Here is a 13,057-nt window from a genome sequence, read left to right as displayed (position 1 = left end):
CGATATGTCGGGTTCGCATCCGGTGACCAACTGAAGGGCACTAAATGGTTGTGTCGCAACAGGCCTCAGGCGGACCAACTTTGCTGCGTGCAATATTGCATGGCCCCAAGCAGCGATCGGGAGCTTGGTACGTATGACCAACGATCGAGCAATCATTTGTAAACGCTTAATGAAAGCCTCTGCCAGGCCGTTCTGGGTGTGAACATGGGGTACAGGATGTTCAACTTCAACCCCAACCGACATGCAATAGTCATCAAAAGTTTTATATGTGAATTCTCCAGCATTATCCAATCGAATAGATTTGATCGGATAATCAGGGTGGTGAGCCCTGAGCTTGATAACCTGAGCCAACAGTTTGGAGAATGCAGCGTTCCTTGTGGACAACAAGCACACGTGTGACCAACGTGTAGAAGCGTCAACCAAAACCATAAAATATCTAAATGGTCCGCAAGGAGGTTGAATCGGTCCACAAATGTCCCCCTGAATCCGTTGTAGAAAAATGGGAGGATTCGAACGAATCTTGTCATAAGAAGGCTTAGTAATAAGCTTTCCCATAGAACATGTTTGACATGCAATTTCATGGATCGAACCTAAGCTTCGGGTTAGTGGATGCCCGTGTGAAGTTTTGAGGATACGGCGCATCGCTATTCGTCCAGGATGTCCCAAACGATCATGCCAAAGTGTAATTTCGTGCGCGGTCCCTGTGGTAGGGCCGGCCACATAGTGGCATTCTATGGGGCGTATGGTCGTAGTATACAGACCACTCGGGTTACGCTCCATCTTCTCTAGAATACGCTTCTGGCCATATTCGTAGGAAGTTACGCACAGAAATTCAACTCCGTTTTCTACGTGGGTTTCAGCGTGGTAATTGTTATCTCTAATGTCCTTGAAACTTAGTAACGTTCTTCCGGAACGTGGAGAATAGAGTGCCTCAGCAATGGTCAAAATTGTACCATTGGACAACATTATACGTGTCTTACCGTATCCTTCGATCAGGTTGGATGGGCCTGAGAGGGTTGTCAGAGGTGCATTCTTAGGTACGAAGTTAGTGAAATAGATGCGTTCACGCAAAACAGTATGCGTGGTTGCACTATCTGCCAGACAACTAACTTTCCCACTAGTCATACCTAGAATGAAAAATTAATTTGAATCGGTCACATGCATAAAAGTTTATAAAAACAAGTATCAATTCAAACTAATTTCATTTTTTCAAGGATTAAAAACTTAATATCCAAAATAAATCGCCAACTAATAATCCAAAACATAAAGGAAAATTGTTCAAAATCAACCAAAAACAAGGTGGGGTTCGGCCACTAGGTGGAATTCGGCCCCAATTGTCTTATTTTAACTGAAAAATAAGTCTATGTCTAAGATTCTAATCTTCCATAGGAGTGGTATCCTCCTGAAAGTCAGAAACCTCCATCTTTGTAGTCTCCGGTTCGTCCACTTGCAGGAAGTTTGATTCAAACTTCGTACGACGAGAATGATATGCATCCACAACCTTCTTGGGAGCACGGCAAATACGGGACCAATGGTCCTTGGAACCACAACGATAGCACATATCGTCATTCATTGTGGCAGGTGCTTTGCCCTTATTCTTGAAGTTCGGGGCCTTGGGAGCGAGGTTTGGGCGCTTCTGGGCTTTGTTTCCTCCCTTGGATGGGCCTTGGCTCTGTTGACCTTGGTGGGATGGCTTCTGGCCGCCCTTACCACGCCTCTTTTGGCGTTTTGGGTGTTGATTAGTGCTATAATGTGCTTCAGGCACAGCAGTAGCCCTAGTAGGTCGAGCTTGATGATTCTTCATCAACAGCTGGTTCTGCTTTTCAGCAAGAAGTAAAACAGAGATCAAATCCGAGAACTTAGTGAACTTCTGAGCTCTATATTGTTGCTGCAGGACAATATTAGAAGCAGAGAAGGTCAAGTAGGTCTTCTCCAGGAGATCCTCTTCAGTCAAAGTTTCATTGCAAAACTTGAGAAGTGATCGGATTCGACAAACTTCAGAATTATATTCATTCACAGACTTAAAGTCTTGGAAGCGCAAGTGCTGCCAGTCGTGTCTTGCTTCAGGCAAGAATATGTCCTTTTGGTGATCAAAACGATCAGCCAAAGCGACCCATAATGCACGTGGATCCTCCTCAGCAAGGTACTCAGTTTGTAGATCGTCATGGATATGTCTTCGGATGAAGATCATAGCAGTGGCTTTTTCAGCCTCGCCAACAGGTTTATCTGTTGCTTCTTCAATAGCAGGACGCAAGTTCTTTGCAGTGAGGTGGAGCTTCACATCTTGAACCCACTTGAGGTAGTTCCTTCCAGAAACCTCCAAAGCGGTGAAGTCGAGTTTGTTCAAATTCGACATGTTCCTATCACAAAATAGATGGACAAGATGTGGTTAGTGTAATGGAGAAAAATCAATCCATTCACATAGGAGTAGAACATACAGGTTCTAATAGACATGTATTGGTTTAATTTTGCATGAAAAACTTCGGGTTTTCATGGGTGATATGTTTAAGTGAAAACTTTGGGTTTTCAAACAAGGCATGTGTATAAGAAACTTCGGGTTTCAAAGTAATTATGAACTTCAGGTTCATATATTCCTGCAGGCAAACACAAATATATATGCAAACAAATATGCAAAGAATATATGCAGAAATATTGTATAATGATAAGTGAATTAATTTATTTTTGGTCTTCGGGGCCAAATTAAAGTGTGGGTGAAAATATAAAAACCCATATTATTTAAAAAAAATTAAATAATAAAATCTCGGGGCCTAAAAATATAGGCCGAGTACCCCCGGGTGTAGGCTGCAGGCCCACGGGGTGAGAAAGGAATGGGCTGCCGTGTGCAGCCCTAAAAAAAAATTCTCCTTTTTTCGGTATGGGCTGCTGCAGGCGAGCCCAGGAAAATAGAAAAAATAAATTGTTTTCTTTGTGGGCTGGGCCGCTGCAAGCGAGCCCAGCAAAAAAAAAATTGTTTTTTTTTTCTTTTGTTACACGGGCCGAGAGGCTGGAGCCCAATAGGGCTCGGGTTGGAACCAGGAACACCCCAGCTTTTGCTGGGAACGGTTGCCGGAGCGTCGCCACTGCAGGTGGCCGTGTTCTGGGAGGCTATCGATCGTGGGAAACACGGGGGTCCAACTGGGGAACCAAATATGAACGGAGATTGGAGAAATCTCGACGTTATATCAACCAAACCCTAGAAAATTTCAATCGGATTTATGAAAAATTCCGATGAGATCTCAGAAAATCTCAGACCATAGGACACCGTGGACGATCTGCAGGTCGTCTGAGTAGGCTAGGCACGGCGACAGGCCGTGCAGCACGGTGATGGATGGGTGGCGACACCGGCTGGGTGTCGGGTTTGGGGTTTGGACGAGGAGCAGAAGCTCCAGCCGTGATCTTGGGCTCGGAGGATCGATGCAGGCTGCAGGCCTGGTGAGGAAACCGAGCTGGGCCATCGCAGGCTGCGGGCCTGGTGGCTTGCGGCCTTGCATGGTGCACAGGCACGGGTTCGACTAGAACCCTAATTTCCCCAATCGCAAAAATTTTCAATTCAAATATATTACATGTATAATTTTAATGAATCACATATTTACGTTGATGCATATGCAAATAATAGTTCCAATGCATGTACATATGTAGGATTCAATTCATGACAAATATCAAATTCACATAATTGTAGCAATTTTGATTATGAAGCATACACAATTTACGTAGAATCTAAAATACGTAAAACGTAAAGTTGGGTCATGCATCATGGTGAATGTTCATGCTATCAGGGCTTGCAAAATATCGAGTTAAAAACCATTGTTTGGAAAGAACCTGATTGCGTGATGATATGGATGAACTGGTTTGATGCAGAAAAAAAATCTCCAACGTCAGATTCCTAAGCGCAGCGGTAGGAGCGTGCTGATAACGTGTTGTGGTCTATTTTATCTGACAGAGAGAGTAGGGCCGGCGGCAGAGGGAGAGAGGAGAGAGATGTGTGTTTGTAGAATTGTAGGGGAATGTGTGTGTTGTTATCCCTCCTACATTGTGCCTTTATTTATAGTAGTAAAGGGAGAGAAGATATTCCTTCTCCTCCAAGTAATACAAGTTGCAATAGGAAAGGATAACTAGAATCAAATCTTATCTAGGATTTACACAATCATACTTAAACTAGGAATGTTTACAACAGTATATTCTTTTTTACCGATGTGAGATTCTATTCTCCAACAAATATGACTTGGTTTATTAGCATTGTTTCGTCATAGCCTTGTGTAATTAGGGTTTAGCCTTTAAATATTGTAATTGCCTTAACTTTAGCGGTCAAGCCATATCACTATTTTTGGGATTATTCCAAGTTCAACGCAGGAATTTGAAATAATGCACTCGGATCATTTATAATTTTATTTCTTCTTCCTCAAACTTCTGCTTATATGTGAATCCCTGTGTCGTATTTATCAAAGTTAGTCTATAGACCAACAGGATCCTCTTCGGATATTCTTTGTGAGGATCTTGAGGATCCGTTCAATTTTTGTCAGGTACTATTTGTGTTTAATTTTAAATAAATAAATTTAATATGATTTTTTACTACACGATGTATGATCAACGAACACGATTGACGGATTTTCAAGATCCTCACAAAGAGGATCCAGATTTGTCTATAGACTCTTTACTAAATATCATATTCATCTCTAGTCAAAAGTTAAAAATTGGGTTGGCCCAAAAATTTCGACTTTAATTGTGTTGATCTCTTTTAACATTTGTGAAAATATCATATTCATCTATAGTCAAAAGTTGAAAATTGGGATGGCCCAAAAATTTCGACTTTAATTGTGTTGATCTCTTTTCACATTTGTGAAGCCAGATTGTGTTAAGGTATTACTCAATCCCCGCGCTGCGCATTTTCTCTCATTGGTTAAAAATGGTAAAAAAGATTGGGACTGGTAAACATTTTTATTCCAATATACCAACAAAACTGCTTCTCCCCATGGGAATTGAGACGATATGAACAAGTTTTAGAACCGGTTACAAATTTTTATCAATAATATAGTTGGGAGACACTAATATACAATATATGTAAGCGTACATAAACAACGGTATAGTGCCCTCCAAGTTCTTGAGAGAAATTACTATACGGTCACAGAAAGCTGTAGACATGTAAATTTTGGTGAAAATAAATGTTCACCAACGCATTAAATTTCGACATGCGAGGATTTACGTGACATGTATCATCTAACAAATTGTACACATGACATGTGACTTGTCAAAACCGGACGAGTTATCAAGATGGCACGTGTCAACCCTTGGCAAAAATGAATTATTTGACTTACGTGACATATATCATGTATCTCGCAAATCGTACACATGATATGTGACTTATCAAAACCGGATGAGTCATCAAGAGGACATGTGTCAACACTTGGTAGAAATGAATTATTTGATTTAAATTTACATTTTTTATTTAAATTTACATTTAAATCAAATGAAAATATTGATTTTTTTTTTGTTTGATTAAATCAAGTATTAATTAATTGAGCCAAATCACAAATCACGACCCAAGGTACAAATCAAGTCTTGGTTATTTCGTAGACAAAGCTTTGTGAGAGTCTATAAATATAAGGCTCCAAGATAAAGAAAGGTCTAGAAAATCATTCTCACGCTCAGACGCTAAACCTCTAAGGCTCCCAAACCCCTCAAATTCTCAAACACTTGGAAGCTTCAAAAAGCTCTATGCATTATTCACCACACTTGTGAAGGACCACTAAGCACCCATACATGTGCTGGTTCCTCCATTGCCAAGAGCCAAAACCACGTGTCATCTGTTCATTCAAGATCAAGAATGAATAACACACACAATTTACATCTTCGGAGATCGAATCAGATGATTCAAGTTTTGTAAATAAAGATTCTAACCCTAAACCCGAAATTCACTAATACAAATATTATTTTGTAGTGTTATTTGTTGTAGGCATTTCGTCTTTACAAATTTGGCACACCCAAAAATTTTTGCCCCTCATCTCTTTCTCCATTCAAGAAATCCAAACAACCCTCGAAATCAATAGCTTCCAAGAACGGTCAAGTTGCTTTCGCAACCAAGGGAAGGAGCGTCAGTACCTCCGCTGCAAGTGGCGAATCTGTCGGCGTCCCAACTCGGAGCAAGGCAAAGTCGGTGGTCACGCTTCAACATGACACTTCCTACTTGGTGCCGCTAAGAGAGTAGGAGGAGCGTCAGAGGGGCGAGCCTGTCATCACCATAGGCTCGTTAGGGGCACCGAGGCATGCTGCTTACCTGTGTGCGATGCTACCTACCTGCTTGCGGTGTTGCTGGCTTGCAATGCTGCCTACCTGCTTGAGCTGCTGCCACTTAGACTGCTGCTGACCGCTCCCATTATATCTTCTGAATTTTGCTTGCAGCAGCTGCGAGCATTTCTGCGCCTTTGATCTCATCTCTGTGCTCGCTTGAACGGTCTGGATCTCTCAGTCTGCAGGTTACGGACAGAGATCAGAGTGGCTCTCATCATGTTAATATGACTTGCTTTATTAGCATAGAGTTTCGTCATAGCTTATGTAATTAGGTGTTTGCCTTAAAACATCTTTGTCAAAAATGGTCCTTCAAAATAACAACTCGCGGGAAATTTGTTGCATGGTTGGTCGAGATTGTGGATTCGTTCGCAAGCACGCAAATGCAAGGTTTGCAACGGTGATCACTTTGTTGACAACATGATTTCCAGGAGGCGGGAGGCTCTTGTCTAAGACATCGTTCAGTTGTAGAGGTTCGGGTGTTGATGTTAAAGACAATGACAAAAAATAGGAGAGGAGGTCTCCGGGATGCTTTCCCATGATCACTTCTAGTGCTACCACTCCAAAGCTATAAACATCGCATTTCTCGTTCACTTCCATCGTGTATGCTAACTCTGCAGAACAAAGACCAAATCATAATGAATAAAAGCAGGGAATAGTACTCATGTTAACTGGAAAAATTCGTGCAGAAAATAAGTACCTGGAGCACTATATCCAAATGTGCCTGCAAACGAAGTCCAATTTGAAGTCTCAAGATTCAAGAGCTTAGCTGTACCAAAATCAGAGACATAAGCTCTATATTCCAAATCCAGCAAGATGTTCTTACTCGAAATGTCTCGATGTACTATAGGAGGTGAACAATCATGATGCATATAAGACAATGCATTAGCAACATCCTTGACAACATTCACTCTCTCAATCCATCCAAACTTAACTGCATGGTTTTCGTCAGTTAGTATGTTTTCCAAGCTTCCTCCTTCTACAAAATCGTACAACAAAAGAGGGTGTTGCAGATGCGAACAGAAACCATAAAGCTTTAAAATGTTTCTGTGACGGATTTCTATAAGAGCACGAACCTCACTCTCGAAAGCCTTGAGATTTGCCACTCCTCTGTCCTGCAACATGTGAAGTTTCTTCACCGCAACAATCCGGCCTGTTGGGAGCTCAGCTTTGTAAACACTTGCATTGCCTCCCACCCCCACACAATATTTGGAGTTGAATTCCGCTGTGGCTTCAATGATGTCTTCATACTGAAGTCTTCCATCATAGCTCCAAACCGCAAATTGGTCTTCATTTAATTGTGCTTCCCGTGGATAGTAGACCACGCAAAGAATCCCAGTTACAACAAATGCAAAAAACAGGATGCCTAAAACAAGTAGTACAATGAAGATAACTGATTTGCTGCTCTTTTTCTCCCCTCTTGTTTCAGACGGACAAACATTCAAACCGGTTGCATTGCCACACAAGCCTGTGTTATTTGCAAAAGCTAGAGTCGAAGCCTCGTGGAACGCTTTGTTGTTGGGAAGAGGACCTTCCAAATGATTGTATGACATGTCAACAACTGTCAAGCTCAACATGTTATCGAATGTGGATGGGATCGAACCAGAGAGCTCGTTTTGGGAGAGATTCAAGGCTTCCAATTTCATCAAATTCCCAAGCTGCGGTGGGATTTCACTCATCAGTGAATTTTGACTCAGATCAAGAACTTGAAGAGAGTCTATGCTGCTTATTTCAGGAGGAATGCTGCCACCAAATCTGTTTCTGCTCAAATTCAAGTTCAACAATTCTCTGCACCTGTCTAATTGTTTAGGAATTGGTCCACTGAAATCGTTGGCAGCTAAGTTAAGATGTTGTAGATTGGTTAGCATTCCAATCTCCACAGGAACGCTGCTTGACAGTTTGTTATCACCAAGGTTAAGGTTGAACATTAATGTCAACCCCCCTAGTTCAATCGGGATTGTCCCTGTGAGATTATTTGAAGAGAGGACAAGCACATGCAGCTGCATTGATCTCTCAAACCGTGGAACTGCCCCAGAAATTCTGTTGTTGCTAAGCCTCAAGCTTTGTAAGTTTTGGCACTGGCCCCAGTTCTCAGAAAGCTCCCCATAAAATCTGTTGTAACTCAAATCAACATAAGTTAGTTTTGGATAAATGCCAAACTCTTGCGCTATGTTTGCTGTCAGCTGGTTCCTCTCAAGCCTCAATCGAACTAAGCTGGTGCAGTTCCTCAAGCTTCCAGGCATGAGGCCTGTGAACTGATTGCTGTGTGCTGTAAACGTTTCAAGTACTCCGCCGATGCATATGCCTTGTGGAATGTTGCCAGAAAAGTTGTTGTTGCTCAACCACAACTGCTTCAGAAATGTAAAATTATTCATTTCTGAAGGAAGGGAGCCATTGAGTTTATTATCCACCAATCCTAGATCAGTAATAAATTTGAGCTTTCCTACTTCAGGTGGGATACTTCCACTTAATTGATTCGCCATCAGATATAACACCTTGAGCCTGGTCAGGTTGCCTATAGTGGAAGGAATTGAGCCGGAGAAATTGTTGCCACCAAGGGCCAGAAAAGTTAAGCTGGACAGGTTTCCGATTTCTTCTGGAATTGAACCCGTGAGATTGTTTATTCCTACATCAAGCACACTGAGCGAACTCAGCATGCATATTTCTATTGGGAAATTTCCAGATAGTTTGTTGTCATGAAGGGAAAGAGAGGTTAAGTTGCCTAACATTCCAACTTCATGGGGAATGGATCCATTAATGTTGTTTCCGGTAAGATCAAGGGTTCGAAGGCTTTTCAAAAACCCTATCTCCAATGGGATTGTTCCAAAAATCGTGTTGTGGCTCAGGTTAAGGCTCATGAGACTTGGAAAAGATGAGAAACCAAAAGCATGAAGTGTACCTCTTAAGCCAGAAGAAGTGAGGTTTATTTGGGTTATGCTTCCAAAATTGTTACAAGAAATTCCTTCCCAATTGCATGTGCTGTTTCCAATCCATGAAGGCAAGAGAGAGAGGCTTTTGTTGTTGTCAAGGCTAGCTTTCCAATTCCGAAGTGCGTCTGCTTCTGCTTCTTGTCCTGCTGTTGCTGTTGGAGCTGAAGAAACCAACATGAGAATGAGTATAATTGGGATGACTTGAAGTGAATTCTGTGAATAAGCAGCTTTGGGAGAAAGTGCTTTTTCTTCTTTGGATGACATAATTTGAAGTTGTGAGGATTTCTTCATATCTGGAAACCACAGGATGGATCAAGAAGCTCATCTGCCAAATTAAGCTGGTTTTTGTCTTGAGAAAGAGTTTGGTGCTCTATTATATAAAAATATACTAAATATATTATGTATATGACTTGTGCACAGTGCTGGCACCATTAGGAAAATGCCAACATGTCGGTAGTTATATGAATGAATCACTGTTGGTCATAAATTTATTATAAATTAATACGACACATATTCATTGCAATTAAGAAAGGATTTTAGTTAAGAACATTCATGTTATGAATCTGAGATCACGAGTTCTATAATCTTCTCTAATATCACTTGTATTAAAAGTAGAAAACTAAAACACATTTTAGCATTTCAGCTTTAAAGCATCAAAACGAAAATTGCACATGTAATTTGTAACTCAAGTAGTTTAATCTACATATAGGGTCATGTGCTCGAGTATTGTTGATATAGTTTTTTAAGATAATGGACGAATAAAAATAAACAATATGTGTGAAAGACTAAAAAAATTGTGTATTTTACATTTTTTTTTAATTTAAATATATCCTCAATTGAAGATAACGATATGATCAAGGTCCACGTCCATGATTGATTATTTTATTAATCGCAAGAAACAAGTTTGTTCGTTTCAAGCATAGTATTGCCTTGTCCTCCTGTGAATGCTGAGAAAAGTGTGAACATAAAAACTTCTCGTCGGAAGACCAACCTGTGACTTAAAAAATATGTGTGGATTGAGGGAAGCGCAGCAGCGTCATCCTATCAGCATACAGACAAGGATTAGGTTCAAATTTTAGTCGTCTAGGAATGGATTTTGTCATTTCACCTTTGACTTTATGTCAACTTAGGTGCCAAATTCGAATTGTCTAACTAATTATAATATAAAGTTTATTAGCATTAGTTGCACCATCTAAGTTACTTCCTGAGTGTGAACTGTGAAATGATTTATGCCAATCAGGTTTTATAAAATTAACCCAGAGAAATTGCTTGGAAGTTTAAATTTTTAGCACATTCAACATGTAGGAGCACGAACTTAGGTGCCAAATTCGAATTGTCTAACTAATTATAATATAAAGTTTATTAGCATTACTTGCACCATCTAAGTTACTTCCTGAGTGTGAACTGTGAAATGATTTATGCCAAACAGGTTTTTCAAGTCATGTTATGTTGCTAATAATAAATATTTTACAGAATATAAACAGAATGCAATAATAATTAAGCAGATAAATAGAAGATCGAGGCTTATGTACTGCAATGTCCTTAAAACAGAAATTTTGTTCATACTCAGTGCTTGTAGTTCTACGGACGTCTGCTTCACCAGGATCCAACGATCAAGTTAAAATTCCAGTACCGGAAAACTTAACTTTGGCTAATTTCTTTGTGGTTCTCTTAGTAAGAATGCTTTGGATTGTAGAAGGAGAATTATGTTTTTCTGTGTTCTAAATGTCATGTAGATGGATGTATATATAATATGATTATGCATGTTTGCAACAGGTATGGTGAAGGGATGCATCTGTTGGGAGACATCTTCTCAGAGAGGTGTTTGCTCTCTGCGTTCTTTCACCACACTTTAGACTTCATCTGAAAAATGAGTCTGTTGGTAAAAAAATAATTAATTAATTAAATTCAAAATTAATTAAAAATAATTAATTATATTATATAATTAATTAAATAATTTAATTATTAGAGCATGAGCCCCAAGGCTCATGGCCTATCTTTTGATAATTAATTATCCATTAGTTATCAATTAATTAGTACATACCAAAGCCTAATTCCAAAGGTGAGCTCAATTTTATTCTCTAAGGTCCATCACTCCAATCACTTTCTATAAAGGGACAAAGCCTTATAAAGTGAGGAAACATTTTGACAGTGACCAATATAGAATAATGAAATTTCTACTCAAAATTTCCAACAAGACAATCATAACGTGCAAACCCGGCAACAAATATGTTAGGGCATAAATTAAGATTGTTTAAGAGCTAAGTTTCCGGTTTTTAAATAGAATTTGAAGAGAAATTTGTACGAGCGTCACATGATTAGACTTGGAGGACAGTCCAATAAAAAATTATAATGTTGTCACACATAGAGCCAAATGAACCAAAATGCAAAGGAAATGTGGGTATGTTCATAAGAGTGAGGATAGAGATAGGGCCCATTGCCCAAATGAAGCCCCACTGCACAAATGAAGTTGTTCCTCTATCCATGAGCTCTTAACAAATGGCATCAAAGCTATAGGTTAAGTGTAACATGCAATGCGCCAAAGTCCACATAACGAGCAGCTTAGTCATCTCCAACCGAAATGGTTAAACTTAACCGCGTTCAGAATTATAGCTCTATTGAAATTTATTGTAAAATGAACAGTATCAGGCCATAATCATGTCTTCTCCACTCAAAGAAGCAAAACATAACCCCTCAATAATTTATTAGTTTTAAGCTTATATTTTAAATTTATTAATTAATTTAATTAAACTACCATTAGTGTTTTTAAATCTAGCCGTATAGTTTGTATTATAATGATTAATGTTATGTATGGGTATAATATCGAATGATTCAATACAGGTTGTTGAATGAGTCACCTCAAGGTGAGAAACGGTTTACTGCCGGGTTAGAGTCAATAGAGGAGGCCAGAACATGGGTAATGAAAGCATGGTGGAAAATATATCTTGTGTTGTGTGACCTTTTGCCCAACTCGAACACAATCTATTTGACTAAAAATGTATGAGAACTATAACCACAAACACGATACCTATCTCTTTGGTGATCCAGCGACATCACTTTTTTGGGATTATTCCAAGTTCTACGCATGAGTTTGAAAATAATGTGATCCGATCTTTCATAATTTTATTTCTTCTTCCACAAACTTCTGCTTATATGTCAATCTTTGTGTCGTTATTTGATAACGCTCAAAATTTTTTGGTTAACAAACTAGAACAATTGACTCTTGATGGATTCGTGTTTAAAGCTATGAAAATAATTGACTCAAGATTTTAAGTGGTTAAACTCTCAAACTGGGTACATCAACAGTGGCGCTTGGAATATATATTGACTTGATGATTGCAAGAAGCACTCGGCTATAGTAAAAATTCTATCTTTCCTCAATCGTCCGACACGTTACAAGGGGCACTTATACCACCCCCCCCCCCCCAAAAAAAAAGGCCTTCAATGAGCCCAACAAAGTCATGGGCTCGCCTACTTTATTATTCTGGCATTAAATGAGTTATCTACGTAAACTGGCATGCTGACTATCATTTCGCACATCACTTGACAAGTGGCGATGAGGTGATGGTAGCTCAGCTGGGATTACATATTTTTTTGGGCCAACGCATACTGATCACTAAGCTCGGCCTTGACTAGTCAATGATTTTCCTTTCGAACAATGGTTCGGGAGCCTTACATCCCTTCATAGGTTTCTGTCTTCGTTAGTGACCGACATGTGGCCTAGGTTAGTGTCTAAGTAGGCTTGTTCTTGGAGTTTTGTGCCCTAAAGTTGTTAGTTTTCCCACATGCTTGTATCGGTTGAAAAGTGCTTTATGCTATTTAGTCATACTAGATTTGTGAACGAT

The 13,057-nt window shown here is 39.7% G+C and overlaps 2 protein-coding genes across 3 annotated transcripts; both read right to left on the bottom strand.

Moving 5' to 3' along the window:
* Positions 1 to 500: 500 nt before the first annotated feature.
* On the bottom strand, positions 501 to 4,123 carry LOC126582743 (uncharacterized). Its single transcript, XM_050246923.1, has 2 exons — positions 3,820 to 4,123; positions 501 to 2,360 (listed from the first exon to the last, which is right to left on the bottom strand). The coding sequence occupies exon 2, from the start codon at positions 2,354 to 2,356 to the stop codon at positions 1,376 to 1,378; it is 981 nt and encodes a 326-aa protein (XP_050102880.1). The 5' UTR covers positions 2,357 to 2,360; positions 3,820 to 4,123; the 3' UTR covers positions 501 to 1,375.
* Positions 4,124 to 5,541: 1,418 nt separating this feature from the next.
* On the bottom strand, positions 5,542 to 9,569 carry LOC126582732 (MDIS1-interacting receptor like kinase 2-like). 2 transcript variants are annotated; one of them, XM_050246908.1, is made up of 3 exons: positions 6,983 to 9,569; positions 6,566 to 6,896; positions 5,542 to 6,464 (listed from the first exon to the last, which is right to left on the bottom strand). In XM_050246908.1, the coding sequence occupies exons 1-2, from the start codon at positions 9,501 to 9,503 to the stop codon at positions 6,595 to 6,597; spliced, it is 2,823 nt and encodes a 940-aa protein (XP_050102865.1). In that variant the 5' UTR covers positions 9,504 to 9,569; the 3' UTR covers positions 5,542 to 6,464; positions 6,566 to 6,594. The 2 variants fall into 2 exon arrangements, with proteins under 2 accessions (XP_050102865.1, XP_050102864.1); XM_050246907.1 differs by having other exon boundaries at positions 5,542 to 6,896.
* Positions 9,570 to 13,057: the final 3,488 nt, after the last annotated feature.

This window comes from Malus sylvestris, chromosome 9 (assembly GCF_916048215.2).
Source record: "Malus sylvestris chromosome 9, drMalSylv7.2, whole genome shotgun sequence".
In the NCBI taxonomy this organism is placed as follows: Eukaryota; Viridiplantae; Streptophyta; class Magnoliopsida; order Rosales; family Rosaceae; genus Malus; species Malus sylvestris.
The sequence above is the reverse complement of the archived record's forward strand: the minus strand, read 5'-3'. Positions and strand labels throughout refer to the sequence as shown.

Excerpts from the sequence above, each read along its gene's own strand:
- LOC126582732 (XM_050246907.1), bottom strand. The coding sequence starts at position 9,503 with ATGAAGAAATCCTCACAACTTCAAATTATGTCATCCAAAGAAGAAAAA. Across the intron at positions 6,897-6,982 it reads ATTTGGATATAGTGCTCCAG|AGTTAGCATACACGATGGAA; the intron begins GTACTTATTTTC and ends TTTGTTCTGCAG.
- LOC126582743 (XM_050246923.1), bottom strand. The coding sequence starts at position 2,356 with ATGTCGAATTTGAACAAACTCGACTTCACCGCTTTGGAGGTTTCTGGA.